The sequence below is a fragment of the Nelusetta ayraudi genome, unplaced genomic scaffold, assembly GCF_046127955.1.
Source record: "Nelusetta ayraudi isolate G7.1 ecotype Tasmania unplaced genomic scaffold, CSIRO-AGI_Nayr_v1 ptg000135l, whole genome shotgun sequence".
Classification (NCBI taxonomy): domain Eukaryota; kingdom Metazoa; phylum Chordata; class Actinopteri; order Tetraodontiformes; family Monacanthidae; genus Nelusetta; species Nelusetta ayraudi.
Genome location: NW_027466185.1, coordinates 10,156,085 through 10,178,705, shown reverse-complemented (window position 1 = coordinate 10,178,705; position 22,621 = coordinate 10,156,085). Strand labels below are relative to the sequence as shown.

Here is a 22,621-nt window from a genome sequence, read left to right as displayed (position 1 = left end):
TCAAACTTGTATTGATGCAAATGAAACAATTGACCCGTAAAAAAAAAAAAAAAAATACATCAAGTGGACCGAAACACTAATGAAACACTTTTTTTTTATTAAGAATTCACTCACTGTACAAATACTGATAATAGAAAAGGTTCAACCGATATACTAAACCACAAAAAACATTGTAATCATCGATGCAGGGCTAAAGATGAGGGGAGGTGGGACAACTGGATCATTGAGGGAACATTACAACCCTGAAATGTAGGTTAACAAATATAGCTGGGGTGAAAGTTGCTGTCCAGAAGTTACCCAATGGCCATTCCAATGTTTCTCTGCTGCGCACAAATTTCTTTAAATTTGAATTTCAGACGGATGAGACATCGTCCTTCAGTTCAAACGTCTTTGCCCAACAAACATCAGGGATGCACAGTTTCTACGGAACTGATAAACCTTAAATATTGATGAGAATGATTGAGCTGTGACACATAAACACATTGTAAAGAATTCTCTTTACAATGTGTGTAGAGTACCAGACGGCAATACAAATAACACCTGTTTACGCCAAATTTTCTCCAGTTCAAAAAAAAAATAAAATCCATTCCAGTACAAAGTGGTACAGCCAACACATTCATTTTAATGGTTAAAAAAAAGGAAAATGCATTTTCGTAGACGAACATCAAAGTCAGATAAAAGTGAATAATGGTTTTATCAGGAACCGGTTACCATGCATCCCTCATGTCTGGATCAACACTAAAACCACAAAACCAAAGGTTCGAGTTTGCAGTGTAATGGCTAAAAAAATAAAAAATAAAAAACATAAAAATAAAATAAAATTCCAAAAAGTGAATTTTACATTGATGTTAAAAACTTTTCACTTACAATAGCAGTAAAATATTAGCTTTTATGCCGAGTTGTACAGTAAAATAAAGGAGGGTGGGAGGTAAAATGTAACCGCCAAAATGGCCCTTTTTCTCCATTTTCGTCATTTGTGAAATCAAAATGATGCAGACAAGGAAAACATAGAAACAGCAAATATGTCAAATGGAGATGAGTCAGAAACCCAATTTTAATCTGTCTGGACAAAAAAAAAATTGTGAATGTGCTCGGTTTCAGTCCGCTACGGACTCACATTTACATTGTATGTTAAGCCAAATAACAGGACTGCCAATTTATTCTGCAACATTTACAATCTTGTGAATGAAGTGCTTTGCTGGTTTCACTATAATCAACATCTTGGGTCCTTGAAACACGGTCTGACACTTGCTATTCTGTTCGATTAGGCCTTTCATATGTACAGCTAATCACACGGGGGAGATTTTTCAGATGCAAGGAAAATGGAAAAGAATTTTTAACGATGCTGAATATTCTTGGTCAGAAGGCGGCCCACACATGACTATCTGAATTTTTTGTCTGGGGTACGGAGACAAAGGGCTTGTCCCACCAGAACAGAGGGATGGTGAGCTGCATCGACTATAAATGCAGAGGTTTTGTGATGAGGTTGAGTGATTAGACACACATCAGGCAACGGTGTTAGGCTGTGGCTTCAGGGTCTGTTGTCCCCTCTGGATCCTCATCGTTGTAGATGTTCTCAGCCTGTGTGTGGGGAGAATAAGCGTTGGTTATTCTGCCACGTGCACTCACATGATTTTCTATGATCATAATAATAAAAACAAAACAAAACAAAAACACTAAGAGGGTTAACAGACGACTGGGTCTCGTGAACTTACCGTTCTCACCCTCTCTGTCTTGTGCTTCTCTACAGGGCTCTCACAGAAACGTTCCAAGAATTCAATTAAAAAAAAAAAAAAAAAAAAAGAAACTTGGCGGGGGGGTTTCTGCCTTGCAGCTGTATATCTCAGGTTTCGGGGGAAATCCCATCACGCAAACCTTGCTCTGAAACTTTCACAGTCGCTGTTCTGTTCCACTGCTTGTTTTGGTATTAGGCTAGAAGCACTGGCGCCAAGTTGCTGTTGTCCAATACACGTTCCTGCACACGTTGCGATCTCAAATAATCCCTCAACTATAACGCAATGTGAAGCCCAAAAGTCAACTTCTTTGGAGCCTGCAGGGGTGAAGAAAAATGTGGTCTAAGCTCACTTACCATTTGCCAGACTTGCATAATATTGTCCTCAGACACTGAGCAGATGACCCAGGGCTCGTTGGGGTTCCAGGAGAAGTCAGAGATCTTGGCTGTGTGGCCTCCATGGATGAACTACATCGAAGAAAAACAGAACATAATTTTTCAGCTGCCATATTATAAAAAAAATAAAAAAATATATATAGCGCTGATAGATATTGAAAATGTTAATAGATTTTGGACTCACCAGTAACTCAGGAGGGCCATCTTCAGCATCTTCTGGTGACTGTTCCTCACCAATTTTACTTTTACGAGAGAGAGAGAGAGAAAAAAGAAGAAAACATTTCAAATCAACATCAGCATAAAGAAGTAACCTGACGTTACCAAGCAGATGTTAGGACGTTGATGCAACTTTTCTTACCTGAGATCCCAGACGTTGAGACGACGATCGGTTCCACTTGACGCGAGGATGGTCTCATTATGGGGAGACCACTGAACCTAAAACGGCCAGTGAAGAAGCTTAGACGAGACAGAGAAGCCGTACACAGCGGCAAAATGTTCTAAACATTTACATTTATTTCCACTTAATAGCTAGGCAATTATTATTAGTATTACACTATTATTATTATTGTGTTTTGGTGAAAAACAGTCAATTTGAATTTTGATGTGGACTAAAGGTATGTCATCTTCATTTAAAAATGTTATTCTTTTTGATTGTTATGGGTGAAGTCTTTTACCTGGAAGATCTCGTCCTTGTGCGACTCGAAGGAATGCAGCTTCAGTTTCAGGTTTCTTAAGTCCCACAGGGCGACGGTCTGAAAGCAGGAGTTTTAAAAGAAGATTTGCTGAGTGTTAAATAAAACATTACTAAACTACAGTTCTCTGCAAAGTATATCAAACAGTTACCCAAATGCTGCAGGGAAGTGTGAAGCCTCACCTTGTCTGCAGAGCCAGAGGCGAGAATGAACTCGCTGTAAGGGTTAAACGACAGACAGTTGACCTCGGCTGTGTGGGCGTCGACGGCGTGGCTGGGTTTGGAGGTGTTGTTCGACCGAGTGTCCCAACTGAGGAGCAAAATGACATACGGTGGATGTTGCAGTTGCACAAACCTTTTTAGTCTCTTTAGTATTTTCACAAATCACAAAGTTATTTACATCATGAGCTTCTGGTCATCTGCTACAGATCCAAAGAGGGACTCGTGAAGCAAGTGCCAGGACACATCCTCTACCACAGCCGTGTGACCCGTGAAGATGGTCTTGGCATCGACTACCTTGCCCTCTTTTGGCACGGCGCTGATGTCCCACAGACAGACTGTCTGTGTAAGAAAAGATCACAAAAACTACATTAACAGACATAAATACACAGTGGTGCAATTGTCCTTAAAGTAGGTTGTTTGTGCAAGCATTGGATCCCCTGAACTTCTTCTTACATGATCATCCGACGCGCTCAGCAGAGAGCCAGACAAGTTTGGATTCCAAGAGAGACCGTAGCCTTCCTTCTGGTGACCTCTGAGACGCAGATCCGGGCGACACTCTCCAGAAGGGTCTGTGGGGAAGAATAGATACACATGTACTATCTATATTTCTGAGAGCAGAACTGCTATTTTAAAAGCAGACGCAAAAAAATATTTTAGCATCACCGAAGATGCTTGATTCCTGTACCTGGCTTGGAGGGGTGTTTGGTGTAGTCAAACACCAGCACATCTGAAGTCGGGGTCTTGGTGGCGATGATGCAGGGATTCTGGGGCATGTAGCGGGCCCGGTTGACCTCTCCCTCGTGGCTGATCTTAATTTCAATCTCGATCTTGCCGCTCACAGAGCCAAAGCCTCCAAACTCTGCTGAGGAATACAGGGCCATTCAAGGAGAGCATAAATATTTTTCCATCTCAATGTATTGACTCTTAATAAAAAAAAATGTTCTATTCAGCCAAAGATTAAAACAATTCACAACACTTTTACATTAAATACTTTTAATTAATTTCACCCACCTCCTTTTTCACTGTCATAGTGTGAGGCATCAAACTGGGCATCATCATTGGGCAGCTGGACGCTGGCTATGACCAGGTGATTCTGCTCATCAGAGGTGTGAGTACCCAGCACCAGCCGGTGCACACTGTAGTCCTTCCCTTCAGGTCTAAGATGCAAAAAAAAAAAATGACAGCATGAATCTCTATTATTTAGAGTTCATTTTATTCGCCATGGGTTTAAATTAAAACTGGTCTGCTGATAGAAGTTTTTGTTACCTGGAGACATCTGGAAGCCACTGAGCAGTGAGACTGGGCCACTCCAGAGCGTGGGTCATAACCAAGTCATACAGGAAGGGAGTGTTTTTCTTCCAGATCTTGTACTCCTCATTTATTACCCTCTCCTCCACAGCATCATCAAATGCTCCTGCTGAGAGATAAAGTTGTCACTTTAATACACTTAATTTCATTAGTTTAGCAACTTTCAAACGAGATGTGTCAATAGCATATACAAATAAACGTTATAAAATATTTAAGACAGCAGATTATGCAGATGTAGGGGCACTTCTTGATATGCAGGCGACAGTTTAAATTCTAACGCCAAAGTTAGGATAGGGCTAAAGGGGATTTTTACGTTATTGACAGTTGACTTGGTCGGTCTCATATTACAGAATGGATTGGTGATGTATTAGCGGTTGGTGAATATCTAGAGGATTTCCAAAAGTTTCATACAGTGTTTGTCAGTCACTTCCCATGTCATTACGCTGCTGTTAGCAAAACCAGCTATCGTGACGATGCTAGGTATCAAAGCAAACTCTCACGATTGCACGTTGGTTTCGTAAACAACCGAGCTGCGGCGTCGACTGCTTAAAACGGATTCATCAAGCACATCCTCATGACGTGTCATGCGAAACAGAAGCAAGCGGCTATTTTATAAACCAAAACAGACATTGTCATATGTGGGACAATGCACCCGGCTTTTGTTGTAATTGGCTCAGGCCACCCTCGGGCATCGCGGTAGCTCGTTTCTGCTAAAGCACGCCGAGACTTCTCGGAGAACCACATTATGCTTCGCAAACAATAATATATGTTTTCCTATTACCTTCCTTGTCCGCCATTGCAGGTGCAGACAACAGAGCTTAAAGGTTGGTCCAAACGTTGAGACAAAGAGCTTTGTACCGGGCCCGGCGGTGTCCTCCTGAGTGCGTACACAGCGACGGAAGCTAAGCTAAGAGCTAGCTAGCAGCGCCGCGGATGGAGACGTAGCCGCATTCGCGCGCTAAAGACGAGTGAAGGGGGGGATTTTCCCTCCAATCAGCACACAGCCTGTGCTAGTTCCGTGAGTGTATCTTGGCTGGTGGGTAGGCGTGTCGAACAGTGTTTATTATTAACGCATTATTACTATTTTTGATACCTTCATATTGCAATGGTGATGATGAAACAGATGCAGCTGCGTGTTTATTTCTTTCTCCACTGGTCTTTTTTTTGTTTGTTTGTTGATTGAGGCCGTAAATACATAATGCGTATGAAATGAGCTATTGAAATGTAATGTAAATAATAACAGTATTACGACTGTCTAATATGTTCTTGTTGTTCTGACCTTATTTATGTCTTATCTATTCTCTCTTTTTTGTTGACAATTTTACTTGGATTATGTATTATTCAATTGCAGTATTAGCATTTTACATGTAATGCTTTTATCCTTATAAGACTATCATCATAATAATGGCGTTTACAAATTCATATCTGAATTTTCGCATTTTTCATGAAAAATGACAACATTCCTTCCTCGTTCGCTACTGGCCAGTCGTTGAGTTCCGCCGGAGTAAAGGGCTCTGTGATTGGTCCGTGAACGAAGCCGGTTCTTTCACTGGCTACATGAAGTTGACGCGGGCCCCTGAAATGCCCGGACGGGTTACGTGCTTGCTAACTGTTTTATTACTATGTCCTCAGTGGGAAGACTGAACAGTGTTTGTTCACAGGAACATGTCCACGCTCGACCTCGCCCGTCCTCTCGCCGTCCTCCGGTCTCTGTATCAACACGTGAGGACGCTGGAGGAATTCGCGGACAAGACCGTGTTCAAAGAGGGACGCCGAGCAGTTCTGATTGAACCCTCGGACACAAACCGCTTTGTAACTTTCGTCAGGGGTGTGTTCGTATGCTTTGACAAGGAACTTCAGCAGGTGCCAAACTGCAACCAGGTAACGTCTTGTAAGAGCCAACTAACTCATTATTATTATAATTCCAAAGCAATAAGCTGATGCACTTTATTTCCTCCCGCCCGCATAGATCTGCACCTTACCCGAACTCTTGGCCTTTGTTCTGAACAGCCTGAAAAGAAAAAGAAAGAAAAACGTCCTGGCGCATGGCTATAACTTGCAGTCCCTGGCTCTGGAGGAGAGGGATGCAGACCCTTTGAAGTTCCAGGGGGATGTAACCCAAAGTGCTGCCTACATCCATGGCAGCGACCTCTGGAAGAAGGTCATTACGCGCCTGGGCACGGACATCACACGCCACCTTTTGGAGAGCTGTTCCGTCTTCGTGGCAGTCCCCCCCTCTTGTCTTTTCCAGATTTGCGGCACTCCAATCTATGACAGGGTGTCCATGACGACTTCCTGCGGCAGGTTTTACGTCCAGCCTCGGCCGAAGACGTCCAAGGCGTCTCAATTTGGACGTGACGGACGCACGGGGAGGTGGAATAAGAGGCGGGGAGCCCAGAATCCAACCACTGCTAAAGACACGGCAAAGAACGCAAGGAATGCCAAAGTGAAGGCGCGGAAGAGAAAGAGAGAGCCTGAAAACGATGAAGACGAGATCACGGCTGGTTCACGAGAGAGAAAACGAGCCAGAGTGCAGGAGGTTGGCCCGGAAGTCCAACGGGTTTCAGATGAACTTCAGTCCGTGGTCAAGACGTCGCAAAGCGACGCACCTGGTTGTAAACAGCCCTCAGAAACACAACCAAAAGTTCATCCCATTGAGGGAGGGCCCAGCTGGAGATCCGAGACTTTCCCACCTCTGCCTGCCTCGCATTGCTTCATCCGCACCTTAGCCCTCATGTACTGCGGGAAGGGCATCCGGGGCTTCCTTCTGAACAGGAAAAAGAGGAGCGGCGGAGTGTGCAGCAGGCTGCAGGGGCGCGACCTCTTGCGGATCATCTTCTTCGAGGGGCTGTTCTACCTGAACGGCTTGGAGAGGAAGCCCAGGAAGCTTCCCCGCCGCTTTTTCAACATGCTGCCCCTGTTCAGCCAGCTGCTGCGCAAACACCGGCGCTGCCCCTACAGCAGGATACTGCAGAGGACGTGCCCGCTGGTGGGCGACAGGGGCGCGGAGCAAGGAGACCTCGTCTCGCTCTTGCCTCAGCACTGCGGACGCAGCGGGGTTTACCTCTTCGTCAAGCAGTGCCTGTCCACCGTCATCCCCGACGAGCTGTGGGGCTCCGTTCACAACCGCTCCGTCTTCTTCGCCAGGGTTCGAGGTTTCCTGGCCAGCGGCAAGCTGGAGAAGCTCTCGGTGGGCGTGCTGATGTGGAAGATGAAGGTGAACGACTGCGATTGGCTGAAGATCAGCAAAACAGGTCACTACAGTTGTCGCATAATCCGTAAACGGTTCCCTTTGGTGTTTGGGTTGAATTGTGAGACCTTTCCCACCTGGCAGGCAGGATACCACCCAGTGAGCTCTCGTACCGCACGCAGATCCTGGCCCAGTTCCTGGGCTGGCTCCTGGACGGTTTCGTGGTCGGCCTGGTTCGCTCCTGCTTCTTCGTCACCGAGAGCGTGGGCCAGAAGAACGCCGTCCGCTTCTACAGACAGGAAGTCTGGGCCAAGATGCAGGACCTGGCCTTCAGGTTGCACAGCAGCACTCCGGCAGTAAAACCCACCCGACGAGGCGCTCACGAGCCGCCGCTCTACTCTTAATTGCAGGAATCACCTCTCCAAGGGTCAGATGGAGGAGCTGACCCCGGCACTGGTGGCGTCCCTCCCCAAGTCCACCGTCACCGCCCGGATTCGCTTCATCCCCAAGGCTGACGGCATGAGGCCCATCACACGAGTGATTGGAGCAGATGCTAAAACAAGGGTGTTTATCTATTTTTTTCCTTGCCATCAATTAATCACCAAGAGTGCACGTTGTCTTTCAGCTCTATCTTTCCTCCCGCAGCTCTATCAAGGTCGTGTTCGGGACTTGCTCGACATCCTGCGAGCCTGCGTCCGCTCCAGACCGGCCCTGCTGGGCTCCACGGTGTGGGGCCTCGGGGACATCCACAGAGTGCTGTGTCCCGTCGCCCTGGCTCAGAAGGACAAGCCGCAGCCTCTCTACTTCGTCAAAGTTGGTGTTTGTTACTTTTTTTCTATAGCCCGAGTAAAAATTGTCTTCCATTTTTTGCTGTGATTTCACATTTTCATTTTTCAAGTCCCATATTATATCCATTCTTAGATCTTTATTTGTGATGCCAGATGGGGAAGCAGCCTCATGTAATGAATTATCCCATCAAACTTAAAGCAAACTGCAGCAAACTACATGTTTAACCCACTGTTTACAGCCTACTGCAAAAGACTTGGGTTTTAGCGTTTTGCCTGAAACTGATGCTGCCTTGTACTTTCTAAAAAATTAAGTTGGGTCTCATAGGGTGAAACAAACACCTTTGTGACTTCACAAGAAGCTGATTCCTACAACTGAGTTTTGCATAGTATTGGTACCTTTAGAGCAGGGGTGTCAAACTCAAATACACAGTGGGGCCAAAATGTCGCAGACCAACATTGATACTTAAAAAAAAATCTCCCTCCAGATATAACAGATATAAATATATATAAATATAAAGTTCAAATAAAAAAAAACATATGCCTCTTTTTTATTTGCAACCTTCCCATTTAAATTTCAACAGTAACATTTTTCATCGGGCTCTAATTATACATTTAGAAATAAAATAACAATAAACCAATTAAGTAATAATAATATCATTCAATTGATTGTCCTTCCCTGAAAAGTAATCGCAGAGCATTCTTTGTAGTATTAGCAGTACATGTGCTCTTTGATACCGTCTCTAGTGGTGATTTTGCATTGCCTTGAGGGGCCAATATAATGACACTGCGGGCCAAATTTGGCCTGCGGGCCAGAGTTTGACACCTATGCTTTAGAGGGAGTTCCCTGAATGACTGGAGACACCCCATTGTTAAAAAGCATCGTCGAAGAGGTTTTTTCTGTCACTGCTCTCCTCCCCACTCACCGGTGTGCTCACAGGTGGACGTGAGCGGAGCCTATGAGAGTCTGCCTCACAGCAAGCTGATGGAGGTGGTCGGCGAGGCTCTGTCGCCCTTCATGGACGAGCCATGCTCCATTCGCCGCTACGGTCGGATCTGGGCCGACGGCCACGAAGGTCTGAAAAGGGCTTTTGTGAGACAGGTACGGCACAGAGCCCACAGAATGCGCACGTGCTTGCCTCGCTACGCACGGCACCTGACGGGCTCTCCGTGTCCGCAGGCAGACTTCCTGGACGGTGACACGGGGTCGAGTAACATGAAGGGCTTTGTGATGTCGCTGCAGAAGAAAGGGATGGTTCATCACTCCATCCTTGTGGAGCAGGTGAGAGGGACGCATGAATTAATGTCACATGTCGGTGCCTCCTCAAACGTGACGCTCGCCGCTTTGTTTTTTCTTCGTTTTAGCATTTCAGCTCGGACATCTGTGGCAAAGAGGCCTTTGAGTTCTTCAGCCAAATGCTAACCGGCAGCATCGTTCAGTTTGGGAAGAAGTAAGCGCAGGCGCAAGATTGACTCTGTGGTAGAATAAGAAAGCAAGCACATCAGGTTCAGTGTCAAGAATCAATCACTTTGTTTTCAATAATAAAATACCAAATGACCTCATGTCACCTCACAAGTTTATATAAGCCATGTGGGTGCAATTTGTATGTACATATGCACACTGTTACTACAGTGTTATACAGTGTTATTACGATTGATAAAGTTAAAGGACAAATTAAAGGTCAGGGCCATGGCGTTTTATTTAGACAGATACTATCACATCTGTTCAATAAACTGATTGCGAATTTGCCGTGACGTTTCCAGAACGTACCGCCAGTGCCAGGGGATTCCTCAGGGCTCCGTCGTGTCCAGTCTGCTCTGCTGTCTCTGCTACGGTCACATGGAGAATGTCCTCTTCAAAGGCATCACTGAAAAGAAAGGGTACGGCACACTGTCCCATCTTCCAAGAAAGCCGTCGTGCGGCTCGGATGTAGTAACACATACGCGGCAGCGGGAGGCAGTCAAATCACACGTTGCTGTGCAATTTCCCCTTTCCCCCAGCAGGTGTCTGATAAGACTGGTGGACGACTTCCTCCTGATCACCCCTGACCTGCACGACGCGCAAACCTTTCTTAAGTACGATGCAAGAATTTTTAGACACAAGCGTGCGTCGAACATGATGGCTGATTAATGAGGAATGACTTTGAAAAATGATTACTGATCACAGCAAAGTTTGCTTCTCTTGGCATGAGGAAATAGAAAAGAGGAGCTCTTGCCAGTAAAATCACAATTCATTTCCTTGTAAAGGTACACATTAGTTCAATCAAAGTCAACTCACTTAATTCAAGATAAACATGTGCTCTTGTTTTAAAGCTCGACGTGCACTCCTTATCAATAGTGTAAATTCTATTCACAGTTTTTCAACATTTTCAGAAATGTGAAGAAAAAAAACAAACAAAACGAAATGGTAGGAATGGATCTGAATTATTAAACCAAAAGAAAATATATATTTATTTTTATTTATTTATTTATTTGGATCCCCATTAGTCACTAACAGCGGTAGTGACTACTCTCCCTACGGTCGACACAGTAAAATACATACAAAACAATCATCCATTTAAAATCCAAGACAAAAAAAAAGAAAAAAACACGACAAACAGCGAAACAAAACAATGATCAACAACAATACAACAATTGTAATAACAGTAACAACAGATAAATAGTCTTTCGACGCAGATCAGAATAGTAATACTAAAATCCTGAATATGTAGAGAGGGCTGGTTCTGTTCTGTTCCATCAGGTGCTTCCTTACACTCTTTTTAAAAACCGTCTCACTTGTTAGTGTATTATGTCTGGTGGCACACTATTCCATATATTCATGCCTCTGTATACAACGGTACTTTGCCTAGCGTTAGATCTCGACATCGAAAGTGTAAAACAAGCCTTTGATGCGTGCCTCGTATTAAAGATATGAACGTCACGGCTGTTTGAAAACTGATGGTACAGGACATTTGGAATGTTGGACAGTGTAATATTTCTTAGGAAACAGAGAGAAGCAGAAATCAATCTTTTCTTCACCAATGACCATCCCAAGGTGTCATTCATTAGAATTGTATGTTTCAGCTGTAGTAAAACTAATCAAACTGCATCATCATTGTTTAGCCCTCACATCCTTTGTGCGCCGTTTCAGTATTAAACTTGAACACAATGCATAAAATGTTTTATTCCCCTGGCTAAATAATAATAAATTATGACTTTTCCAACTATCCAGTGTCTAAAATCGCTGTGCCACTCTTTGCCAGTCACAGATTTGACGTGCAACGATGCTGAAGCTTCAATTTTTAAGCTTCTCATCACACAAACATGTTTTTTTTTGCAGCGTTTTGCTGGCCGGCGTTCCACAGTACGGTTTGGTGGTCCACCCGCAGAAGGTGGTGGTTAACTTCCAGCCAGGAAGCACCGACTCCTTTCCCCATATCCGCATACTGCCCCCCCACTGCCTCTTCCCGTGGTGCGGGCTGCTGCTGGACACGCACTCACTCGACATCCACAAGGACTATTCCAGGTGAAACATCCGACCTCCCCTCAGCTGTAAATGACGCTGCAGGGTTCAGCCGAGTTCCCCGTGGTGGGAAGTTATTGGGTTGCCTTTACTGTTTCTCGTAGACCGGGCCAACCCAATAACCCCTCACGACCGAACTTTGTACGCACTCGTAAATGCCCTGCGTGATTATGCTACAGCACTAAGTGTGATAAAACTTGACATATTTCTCATATTTTCCAAACCTTCCAGTTTTGCAGGGCTGTCTGTTCGCTACAGCCTGAGTCTGGGGTCTTTTCACTGTGCTGGACAACAGATGAGGAGAAAACTGATGTCCATCCTCAAACTCAAGTGTCATGCTGTGTTTGTGGACCTCAAGGTCAGGAAAAAGCATTTTGTAGAAGCATTTTCTTCTAAAAATATTCTCAGCGGTATTAAACCTGGAGGGATGCGTTTGCGTACCTCACAACTAAATCTTGCATGGGACAAAAAGTGATTGTCCAGCTTGTTCTTGAGGTTCCATGTGAAGACCATGCATGAGGTTCGCAGTACTGGGCCTTTGCTAAAAATATATATTAAAAAAATCAAGCATCTCAAAGGTCTCATATTGTGCAAACCCCTCTTTGCCAAAGTTCTGCCTGTCAGTGAGCTCCCCAGCAAAGAGAAAGAGTCCCACCTTTACCTCGACTCACTGCAAAAAACACAGACTTTTACAAATCAGCCCTTTGTGATGTCGCAACGAGGCGCTGATAACCTCTCTCAAACCCCTCCAAGATTGGTGCCAACGCCTCTGGTCACGCGTTCCTTTCAGTTTCTCAGACTCCCATTTGTAGAGGACGCAACAGAGCATTGGTTTTAGATGGAGGTTGTAAACATAGGGCTAAATATGTTGTGTTTTTGATCAGTAGTTTTTTGCATAGTTAAAACTGTGACAAAAATTAACAAACACTACATAATTAAATACACCATATAACCCTTGTAAGCCTTAATTAATAGTAAATGTAAAAGCGTGGAAACCTGAGCCATGAACATGACAGTGACCTGAGGTGAGCGGCTGGAAGTTATGATCAAACAGCAGCACGGCGCTCAGTTATTAATCCGTCAAGGCTCTTGACAGCCGAGTTCATGGTGTTTACATCCATGCGACAAGATTAGGACAAACATTATTAACGGATTAGCAGCAAACAGCCAGCGTGATTAAATAGCGAAATGGGGTCAGGGAGAGAGGACGTGAAGCAATCAATATCCTCTCCATTATGAGAGGCAAGCAATTCTTTTTAAAGTGTGTTTTCTTTGCAGAGCAACTCTGTAGAGGCCGTCTACAAGAACGTCTACAAGCTGCTGCTGCTTCACGCTCTCAGGTAAAGGTGGTGACTGCACCTTTTATAAGATGATTTAAAGTTAAATGTCGCTGCACAGGGGCCCATCAACCATTAATACTTTTGTCCCATCTGCACATTTTCCACATTCCGCCTGTGCCCTATTTCAATGTTCTTGTGTTTCTGTTGAGGTTCCATGTGTGTGTTCGGACATTGCCCTTCGGTCAGACGGTTGCTAAGAACCCACAGTACTTCCTGCAGATGATATGGGATATGGCAGCGTATGCCAACCACCTCATCAGGCTCAGCAACAAAGGCAACAGCTTTTTTTTTTTTTACCTCTTCATATGCATTTGAAAAAAGAAAGGAACGAAAAGAACAGAATCTGCACGATGGCTGACATCAGCTTTCTCTTGGATCCGTCCCCGTCGCTACTGCAGGTCTGGTCCTGGGCACCAAGGCTCAGAGCGGCGTCTTGCAGTACGAAGCGGTGGAGCTGCTGCTCTGTCTCTCCTTCCTGCTCGTGCTGTCGCAGCATCGACATCTCTACAAGGACCTGCTGCCTCACCTGCACAAAAGTGTGTATGTCCTGGAAGCAGGAAGTATCCTCTGGCTGGATGACATTGATACGTCCAAATCACGATCAGAGTTAATGAATAATGTCACCGTCGGTGTGGGTCACACTGCAAGTGTTTGCGCTTTTCTGTCGAACTTTTCTGTCTGAGCCGAATCGTGTTGTCCACAAAGAAAAGCCTTTGGCGCAATTTTTTTAACGTTTTTTTGCTTTTCCTGCAAAATTTCATTCAGTCGTTGATTCCAGAAAGCGTTTAAAAACTCAAACAAACAAAAACCAAAGACCTCTCTGCCCCAACACTCTGAGGTTGGTTTAAACAAATGTTTGTTTATTACCTGAATGTTAAAAAAAAAAAAACGACAATAAATGATCTCATTCGCGCTGCTTTGAATGACTGAACACTGAGGGACGAACGCTAGTACGTAGCTCGAGCTGTTTTTAACGCTGTTGCACTTGGTTTTTCTGTTTTGATGCGGAACGCGAGACTTGCCATTCGACAGATTCCCTGCAGAAACTGGAGTCGCTGCCTCCGCGCTCAATCATGTGGACTGAAGCATCGATTGACTTGCGCGGATCCAGACAGATGGTGTTGACGACGGGCGACTGTGAGAAGGTCTAGTTAAAGCCAAAGAATCAATAACTTTGCCCCAGAACATGGCAAACGAATGACTTCTGAGAGCGCCCCCTATACCTATCGGACGTCCTCGTAACACTCTGAGACAGAGGGGTTCCAAGCGGCAGCTGCACAACATTGATCGCCTGAAAGCAATTAATAAGCACAGCGCCGCCGTCTCGGTCCCTCGCGGCTGCGTCCTTCACGTGGCGCTCTGTGGAGAGTTACTAAATGAGCGTGGACTTTGCACGCGCGCCGATGTATTGCTATCTTTAATTGGAGCTTGCACTGGTGGGGCAGAGTTCGACAGCGGGGGCGTTTTTTCTTTTTTAATTATTTTACAGTTGAGGGATCCGCTGTCACCCTCTGCACAGGGAAGCGCAGCCTGGAACGACGCCTGGGGGACCTGAGGCTGGCCAGGGTCCGGCAGGCCACCAACCCCAGGATCCCAGACGACTTCCTGGCCATTCAGAACTAGAGAAGGCGGGGGAGGGGCCGAGTTCCCCCGCGCCTCAGATGAGCGTTCGCTGGGATCTATTTCTTTGTCTTGTTCGCAGGTTTCAAGGAGACGTGACCTTCTCATCCTCCTCCCTCATCTCGCCCGCTAATCAGCGATTGGGGTTTTTATTTGAGGTGAACGCCAGCCAATGGGAGAGCTGCGTATCTGTGATTTTCCACAGCTGAAAGGTGACCGGCGTAGATAACAAGGAAGAAGCTCTAGGCTCCAACTCATCCGGCGTTAAAACGATAAAAGTCAACCATAAACACACCCTGTAAAACAACAACCACCAGGTCAATAAAGATCCCGAACTGTCCCGCTACTGTTCCAGACCCGTGTGCACACGCTGTTTGACTGTCTTGTTGGACTTTAGATTCACGCTGCCGGGTAGTTTTCCACACGAGCGAGGTGACGTCAGCTGCTTTCAAGGAAGGCCATTCATTCCCTAGCATTATTATCATGATTTCCTGGCAAAGAGAACAATAAATACATATCTTTTTAGACAAAGCTCGAGGCAGAGACTGACATGACACGTTTTTTTGATAACAGCATATACATATATAGATATATATATATATTTTTTTTTATTTTAAGATTTGAACTTGTAAAGATTAAGCCTTATTAACATCATGTACATATATAAAAAAAAATATACAGAAAAAGTGGACAAGATTTTACTCTCTTGGTGAGAACAAATGCTTTCAGTGCAGCCGCCCGCTGGATCGACACACAGATTGGGAGAATTCGCTCCGGAGATGCGGCCGCTGTGCAGCTTGTGGTGTTCTCTCTCAATCTCTGGCTGTGTACGCCCCTGGCGTTTCGATCTCAAAGGCTTCGTTCTTGTACGTTTTGTGGTCTGAAGTCGGCGATTTCCTGATCCGGGACCTGATCAGAGCTGCGAGAGCCATCAAAGGGATGGAGAGCACAGGCACCACGCAGAGAAGGACGATGATGGCAAAGACCCAGTCAGGGTAGGGTTTGTCTTGAGTCTCAGGAAATTTCTCCTAGATGTCAAGAGAGGGAGAAACGTGAACAATATTCATTAACAGGATAATGGAGAGGCTGAATTCAAAAAAATAATAAAAGGGTCATTTTGGGAAGTCAGAAAGAGTGATAATCCACCGTATTTCATAAAGTGCATGAGAGTATTTACTGTATATCCTGTGAATGCTGTGTGCACTCTGACCGCACAAGCAGCGAATACACAACTCAAACAATCGTGAAACAGCAGACAATGGGCCTTTGATAACAAGGGTTTATAATGTTATTGTCGCAAGTGAAAAAAACGTTATCACTAAGCTTAACAAGCCAAAAATTTTATCTCCGCAGACATAAAATAATTACCAGTCATAGTAAAATCCAAAGGTGATGCAAAATAAAAATAAACCCACTTACGTAATTTGGGTTCCAGGCAGGATAGGTGGGGTGTTCCTGCGCTTGAATGATCACATAGGCCACCAGCACCACCGTGAGCATCACAGGACTGATCACCATCCAGCACGCCTTCCAGAAGATGTTGGGCTTCGACCCGGTCATGTAATAAATGTCGTCGCTGAAGCTGTTGGCCAAGGGTTAAAAAATGTACAAAAAAAACAACAAAAAAAAAACAAATAGAAGAGCAAGAAAAGAATGGTTACTTTTTCATCCCGTAGACATAAATGACTCCAATGATCTCAAACAGCGCGATGATGAGCAGAGGCACGGAGCCCACGTAGCCATTGAAGACCTCCACCCAGTAGTTTCCCGAAGCCTGGGTGAAGATGAGGGACACCACGAAGGACACCATGCAGTGGAGCGCTGCGGAGACGACCAAAATGAAAAAACGTGCGCGTGCTTCCCGCAATGCAAAACGTCCTGCGCGGCTGGGCCCTCACCTATCACGGCCTGTTCGGGAATGCACGACGGCACCACTTTGAGGTCTTTGAGGGGCGACAGGACGCCCTCGACGTTGCCGAACATGGAGGAGAGGCCGAGGAAGAAGAGCATGATGAAGAACAACACGGCCCAGACCTGCGAGCCTGGCATCGATAACACAGCTTCGGTGAACATGATGAACGCCAGGCCGGTACCCGACGCACTCTGGAGGGGGAGAAGGAGGAGAAGAGAGGTGGTGAAGAAAGGCCGGAACATGACGAAGCCAAGCCTAAAAGCAAATTATCAGGAGCAGAAATGCACAAGGCCGGTTGTGTTTTTGCAACAGCTACCTGGTCAAGAAACCTTTGCATGTCACAGCTTGTCAGACCCAGTTTGGCCACATCTGCTGGGTATGTCTTGTTAAAATAGTCGTGCCACTCGTCGTAGTGTTCGATTGTTATATTCCCGTCTGCGATTTCAAAGTGGTTGGTCAGCTGCAAGATGTTTCTGCAGATGAGACACAATAAAGGAAGGCCGGGTTGGAAAGCTGGCTGAGAAAAAGGAACAAGCAAATACAACAATAGCTAATGCAACAGACAATTTTGTGCACACGCACTCGTTCAGACAGGTGTTGAAGTTGCTCTTTGCTTTGAATCCCAGGATAGAGAAGACGGAAATGGAGGCATAGAGGGACGTGGCACTGTTGATGACTCCGACTATCAGAGCGTCTCTTTCGCAGTTGTTCCTGAGAGCGAGAGATGGTTAAAAGTGGCTTTTGTTGATTATATTGTGGACATGAATATTGTGACTGATGTGATCTATGAGGAGGTGGTTTGAGACACACTTCTCTGGGTTGTAGCTGGAGAAGGCGATGAGACCTCCGAAAGCCACCGAGAGTGAGAAGAAGATCTGAGTGGCAGCATCAAGCCACACCTGAGGGTTCTTGAGCACTTCCCACTGAAAGAGGAAGAAAAAAAAAAAGAAAACCCCACAGACACACATTAGATTGATTGTTGTCTTTCGTGGGACAAGACATGACAAAGCTTCACTTTATTCTTGAACCTACCTTAGGAGTGAAGAGGTACTGCAGACCATCTGTGGCTCCGGGCAGAGTGAGGCCACGGACCAGGAAGATGGTCAGCACCAAGTACGGGAAGGTAGCGGTCACGTAGACGGCCTGGAGGAAACGCAAAAAATGTCAGCGCCGTCGTGGTCGCCGGCCGGGTCGATGTTGCATGGCCCCTCTGCCGGTGCTCAATCACCTTTCCCATGGAGTCGATGCCTTTGATGAAGCAGGCGAAGATGATGCACCAGGAGCAGCCCAGACACACCACGACCCACCACTGCAGCGAACCGCTTTTCTCAATGTCGTCCGAGATGTTGAGGGTCTCACGGTACCAGAAGTAGTTGACCGAGGTGCTCTTCTCACACTCCAGGTTAAAGCCTGGAGGGAAAGACGGGCGGTGGGGATGTGGAGTGAGTTCGGCCGATGCCGGTTAATACTTAATGGAATCTAACCAAGGTCTCACATAGCATAACAGTGTTGAGATCTTTGGTATGCTATGGTATGGTTTCATCATGGACTGAGTATTTGTTCTTTCTGGACCTTCGACATTTTTGGAGGGGGACATAAACAAAGTGCAGAATAGACACTTGGCAGGAGACGTGGTCACAAACCAGGTCAAGGTCTTTAAAGCACATCTTGTTTGAAACAATTGAGTTTCTTAATGTAGGACCTTACATAAGTGATAATAATAAGGCCAGATAATATTTTTACAAAACCAAATAGATCAAATTTCTGCCACAGTTGATTGTCTTGGGGGAGTTGACATACAGGTTAGTGACACGCGGGGTGATACATGATTCAAGAACAACTGGATTAATTACGCTCTTGCCATGTTTTCAACACCGGGCACACGTGGCACCGGGCAGCTTGTTTACTCAGATTTGTGCCCTTTTGCCCGTCACAGCCTGCCCTGCCTTGTTCAGATAAAAAACATCACATAAAATTTAAGAGTTAAGAGTTTTTTTACGTGATGATGCATCTGTGTGGTGCAGTATCTGTTTGTGCCATAAAGCAATTCGGGGATTTTCCATGTAGAAGTGCGATGGCGTGTCAGGTCCTTAACCCCTCCGCACCAGTGATCATAATGTTCCTTTACTGCATGTGCACTGAACTGTGAAACCCTGAATTTGATACGTAAGCGTTTTTGTTTTTTGGCTCTTGGGTTGTGCCGTCAGCGATTGCGATGGCCATACTCTCTGTTACCTGTGCGATTCTCGTTGAGCGGACAGGAGCTCCATGGCAGGGGGTCCTGGAAGGAGTGGAAGAAGTACCACAGCACCCAGGCCATGATGGTGTTGTAGAAGATGCTGACCAGGAAGGACACGATCATGGAGGAAATCCCTTCATGTTCACAAACACAAATTTATATGTGAGCAAAACAAAAAAAGTGTAAATGATTTAAGAAAATAAAAAAATAAAAAAATAAAAAAATCTTTCCGCGCCACACGCACCGACTCCTGTCAGCACGGGTGAGATGGTTTTCCAGACACCGACGCTTCCCTTCCGGAGCCTCTGTCCAATCGCCAGCTCCAGATAGAGCAAAGGGATGCCCTCGAACACCAGGGCAATGAGATATGGGATGAGGAACGCACCTAAACATATTAATTCAGTTAAGTGGGATAAACACCTGGAATAATACACTTTTTTCCACCCATTTCTCCTAAGACAGACTGTCTAATACAATATACAACAACCATTACAAACATCCAGTGATTGTAAGATATGTAATGAAACGTAAGCCTTTTAGGATGTTGGAAACCCGCAATTGCGTGTGTGCGTGTCAAAGTGTTGGTAGGCTTCCGACAGACTCTTTATGGGCAAGTTCAAAACATCCAGTTCTTCCAAGTTCATTATGTAGCACATGTAGCTTTATACCTCTCGTTAAAAAGGGCGCTTCCAAACTTCTCCCCCTCTCATTAATCGGCCGTGTCAATATTGTGAAGATGATTGTTCTTCCCAAATTTATGTATCTTTTCCAAAATATACCCATATTTCTCACAGCCTCTTTCTTTAAGTTGATAGATTCAATCATTATTCCCTTTATTTGGGCTGATAAACCAGCGCTTATCTCTAAGTCACTCCTACACAAACCTACTGCTCAGGGAGGTCTTGGCCTCCCTATCTTTCGTCACTATTACTGGGCCTGTAACGCTAGAGCACTGGTTTTCTGGGGTCACTCTGCGGCTGCTGCTGAGCAGGGGCATTCCCTCTGTCCCAGCTGGCCTGCAATTGAGACCCGGGTAGCCTCAGCTAATGCAGGTGCCTCTTTAGCAGCCATTTTATTCTCAAAACTAAATATGCCCTTTAAATGCTTCAAGAGCGAATTTGTTATGCGTAACTCACTTAAGATCTTGAAACAGATCAAATCTGTGCTGGGCCTCCCTGGGGTGTCAACCTACGCTCCTATTTGTCAAAATCCCTGCTTTAAGCCAGGCACTATGGATGCTGCCTTTTTACAATGGTCTGACAAAGGCCTGACTACCATCAAAGACCTCTACATTAATAACCACTTTGCGTCATTTGCTCAGTTACAGGCTAAATTTGGTTCCCCCCCAGCCATTTCTTTCGATATCTGCAAATCAGACATTTTGTCAGACAGTCTATCCCTTATTTAGAGTCTTTGCCTGAACAACACCGCTTCTATGTATATATGTATATTAATTATCTTATAATGACCAAACCTCCTACCTCTAAACGTTTAATCTCGCAATTTGTTAATCTCTTTGTCTTGGCAACCTCCTCTCTTCATATTAGAGATGCATGGACATCAGACATTGGTGTTGAGATTTCAGATGAGCTGTGGTCCCATGGCCTGGGTAGGATCAAATCTTGCTCTATCAATGCTAGTCTTCAACTCATTCAGTTTAAAGTAATTCACCGATTGCACTTTTCAAAAACCAAGCTGAATAGGATCTTTCCCTCTGTTTCCGCTACCTGCGATAAATGCAAATCAGATGACGGGACTCTGGGTCACCTTTTTTGGTCCTGCCCGAAACTTCAAACCTTTTGGGACGACATTTTTCATCTGTACGGTGTTATTTATTGTAAACAGTTGTTCCCTGACAGTATCCTGATTATACTGGGCTGTTCTAACTTCTCTCTCACTCTTCCCTCATCGCTACAAAAAGCTTTCATGTTTGGTTCGGTCGTAGCGAAACGTGTTATACTCAGTAAATGGAAATCTGCTGCTCCTCCCTGTTTCAAGAAATGGTTGTATGATATGGTTTCCTGTATTTATCTGGAAGAAATCCGATATTCTCTGTCAGACAAACATCATAAGTTTTTTGATATATGGGGACCCTTTATTGAATATATTCGAAGGGACAGACATCTCCTTCCAGACTAGCCACACTGGTCTATGGTACTCCCAGTGGACTCTGTCTCGAACTTTGAAAGCCACATCTCATCTGCACTTCGGACTCTTTTTTTTTTTTTTGGACTGACGTGCATAGCTGCATCTTTTATATGCTCAAACCTCTGTGTGCTGGCAGTTTTTTTTTTCTTTTGTTTGTTTGTTTGTTTGTTTGTTTTTTGATCGTCTATTTTGCTGTATAATGTCTGTGTTTTTTCTGTATGTAATTAAAACTCCAAAAACTAGGGAAAAAAAAAAAAAAAAAAAAAAAAAAAATATATATATATATATATATATATATATATATATATATATATATATATATATATGTATATATATATACATATATATATATATATACATAAAAAAAAAAGGGCGCTTCCATGCAGGTTCACTGGGAGTCGTCACAGTCTGTCAAGTAATGCACAACAGAGCGAGCAGCTGGCAGATCCTCATGCCATGCAACCCTTCACATCTTTGAGTGTTTTGATGTATTACCAGCTATATTTTGTTGTCGGCTAATATTAGACCCACTTCTTCCTTGACATACCTCCAGATACACAAACACTGGCTCATTATGGTTTTATTGCTGTAGTTCTTGCTGTGTCTTCCAAACCAGGTATACTCCAGACACAGCGTCACACTAATCACAGGACAACAAAAAGAGATCTTGCTGAGCTGAGTGCCCAAGCCACCTGTGGGTGTGAGGAAACTCAGTTCAGGAATCTAACAGGACCTCTTGCGGAAGACGGTGATCGAATGTTTATACGGCTTAGCCCTGACCCAGTTCGTTCAGGAATCCGGCCGCTTATCGTTCTGCACAGAGTTGGAAGGGCCAGAGCATGACCCATCCCTGATGAACAGCAAAACACTGATAAGCAATGTCGTTTGTAGGGCACAAGCGGTGTACTGAGTGACCAGCCTACTACTAATACCTAATACTCCTATCTCTCAGTCAGTGACTGATTATAACGCACACAGATTCTGAGAACCTGGCTGGAAACAAACGGAAGGCGTGCAATGTAGGCATTGTGGAAATCTGAGTTTGTGGCCACTCACCTCCTCCATAGATCTGGCACAGGTAGGGGAAACGCCAGACGTTACCCAGACCCACGGCAAAGCCGATACTGGTCAACAGGTACTGGATCTTGTTGTCCCATTTGGGCCTGTCGTCCACGTCCGGTTTGCTCATCCTCAGCTGAAGGTGAAGATCAGGGCTTAACTCAGATGTGGCAGGGTCAGTAAAGACCTGCTCTCTTGGATGCAGGAGGAAAAATCTGGTTCCCCTGGGAGAATCAAGACTGTCCAGATCACCTTGGCTGACTGATGTCTGGCGCTCTCCTCCTTCGTCTTCTTGTCTTTTTTTTTCTCAGTGGGCCGTCCTTCAGTGTCCTGTCAGGTGCTGCCTTAGGCAGGGAAACAGGATTCTAGTGAGTCCCGTCCCCCTCCTCCGAGGGAATTAAACCAATAAAAAAAGTTATGAGGTTTAACTAAGCCTAACTAAGCCTCCCTTCTTGTTGATTGTGGGAGTGTGCGGCG

The 22,621-nt window shown here is 45.1% G+C and overlaps 3 protein-coding genes across 7 annotated transcripts; 1 reads left to right on the top strand and 2 right to left on the bottom strand.

Annotated features, from left to right (window-relative positions):
- Positions 1–602: 602 nt before the first annotated feature.
- On the bottom strand, positions 603–5,321 carry rbbp4 (retinoblastoma binding protein 4). 4 transcript variants are annotated; one of them, XM_076012116.1, is made up of 12 exons: positions 5,131–5,321; positions 4,308–4,455; positions 4,053–4,198; positions 3,727–3,903; positions 3,495–3,610; positions 3,220–3,380; positions 3,003–3,129; positions 2,803–2,880; positions 2,487–2,563; positions 2,313–2,370; positions 2,090–2,200; positions 603–1,581 (listed from the first exon to the last, which is right to left on the bottom strand). In XM_076012116.1, the coding sequence occupies exons 1-12, from the start codon at positions 5,144–5,146 to the stop codon at positions 1,519–1,521; spliced, it is 1,278 nt and encodes a 425-aa protein (XP_075868231.1). In that variant the 5' UTR covers positions 5,147–5,321; the 3' UTR covers positions 603–1,518. The 4 variants fall into 4 exon arrangements, with proteins under 4 accessions (XP_075868231.1, XP_075868232.1, XP_075868229.1 ...); XM_076012117.1 differs by having other exon boundaries at positions 3,727–3,900; XM_076012114.1 differs by having other exon boundaries at positions 4,308–4,458; positions 5,131–5,319.
- Positions 5,322–5,558: 237 nt separating this feature from the next.
- Positions 5,559–15,124, top strand: tert (telomerase reverse transcriptase). Of its 2 annotated transcripts, none has more exons than XM_076012106.1 (16): positions 5,559–6,230; positions 6,319–7,603; positions 7,684–7,873; positions 7,950–8,103; positions 8,185–8,352; positions 9,265–9,426; positions 9,505–9,606; positions 9,690–9,775; positions 10,089–10,205; positions 10,326–10,400; positions 11,644–11,829; positions 12,058–12,184; positions 13,105–13,166; positions 13,316–13,440; positions 13,565–13,702; positions 14,686–15,124. In XM_076012106.1, exons 1-16 carry the CDS (start codon positions 6,015–6,017, stop codon positions 14,787–14,789), a joined length of 3,297 nt encoding a protein of 1,098 aa, XP_075868221.1. In that variant the 5' UTR covers positions 5,559–6,014; the 3' UTR covers positions 14,790–15,124. The 2 variants fall into 2 exon arrangements, with proteins under 2 accessions (XP_075868221.1, XP_075868222.1); XM_076012107.1 differs by having other exon boundaries at positions 5,561–6,230; positions 10,329–10,400.
- Positions 15,125–15,452: 328 nt separating this feature from the next.
- slc6a18 (solute carrier family 6 member 18) lies at positions 15,453–22,470 on the bottom strand. Its single transcript, XM_076012111.1, has 12 exons — positions 22,142–22,470; positions 19,182–19,322; positions 18,934–19,071; positions 17,927–18,108; positions 17,731–17,841; positions 17,509–17,621; positions 17,281–17,409; positions 17,015–17,171; positions 16,685–16,889; positions 16,448–16,607; positions 16,206–16,368; positions 15,453–15,814 (listed from the first exon to the last, which is right to left on the bottom strand). Exons 1-12 carry the CDS (start codon positions 22,272–22,274, stop codon positions 15,599–15,601), a joined length of 1,848 nt encoding a protein of 615 aa, XP_075868226.1. The 5' UTR covers positions 22,275–22,470; the 3' UTR covers positions 15,453–15,598.
- Between the last annotated feature and the right edge of the window lie 151 nt (positions 22,471–22,621).

Bases quoted from the DNA above. Each gene is read 5' to 3' on its own strand.
- rbbp4 (XM_076012114.1), bottom strand. The intron at 3,611-3,726 runs GTACAGGAATCA...TCTTCCCCACAG, and splicing joins CAAACACCCCTCCAAGCCAG to ACCCTTCTGGAGAGTGTCGC. The intron at 2,371-2,486 runs GTAAGAAAAGTT...CTCTCGTAAAAG, and splicing joins CTCAACGTCTGGGATCTCAG to TAAAATTGGTGAGGAACAGT.
- tert (XM_076012106.1), top strand. From the start codon at position 6,015: ATGTCCACGCTCGACCTCGCCCGTCCTCTCGCCGTCCTCCGGTCTCTG. The intron at 8,353-9,264 runs GTTGGTGTTTGT...GTGTGCTCACAG, and splicing joins AGCCTCTCTACTTCGTCAAA to GTGGACGTGAGCGGAGCCTA. The intron at 10,206-10,325 runs GTACGGCACACT...CCTTTCCCCCAG, and splicing joins GGCATCACTGAAAAGAAAGG to CAGGTGTCTGATAAGACTGG.
- slc6a18 (XM_076012111.1), bottom strand. From the start codon at position 22,274: ATGAGCAAACCGGACGTGGACGACAGGCCCAAATGGGACAACAAGATC. The intron at 17,410-17,508 runs GTGTGTCTCAAA...TCTCGCTCTCAG, and splicing joins TCCAGCTACAACCCAGAGAA to GAACAACTGCGAAAGAGACG. The intron at 15,815-16,205 runs GTAAGTGGGTTT...CTTGACATCTAG, and splicing joins CTGCCTGGAACCCAAATTAC to GAGAAATTTCCTGAGACTCA.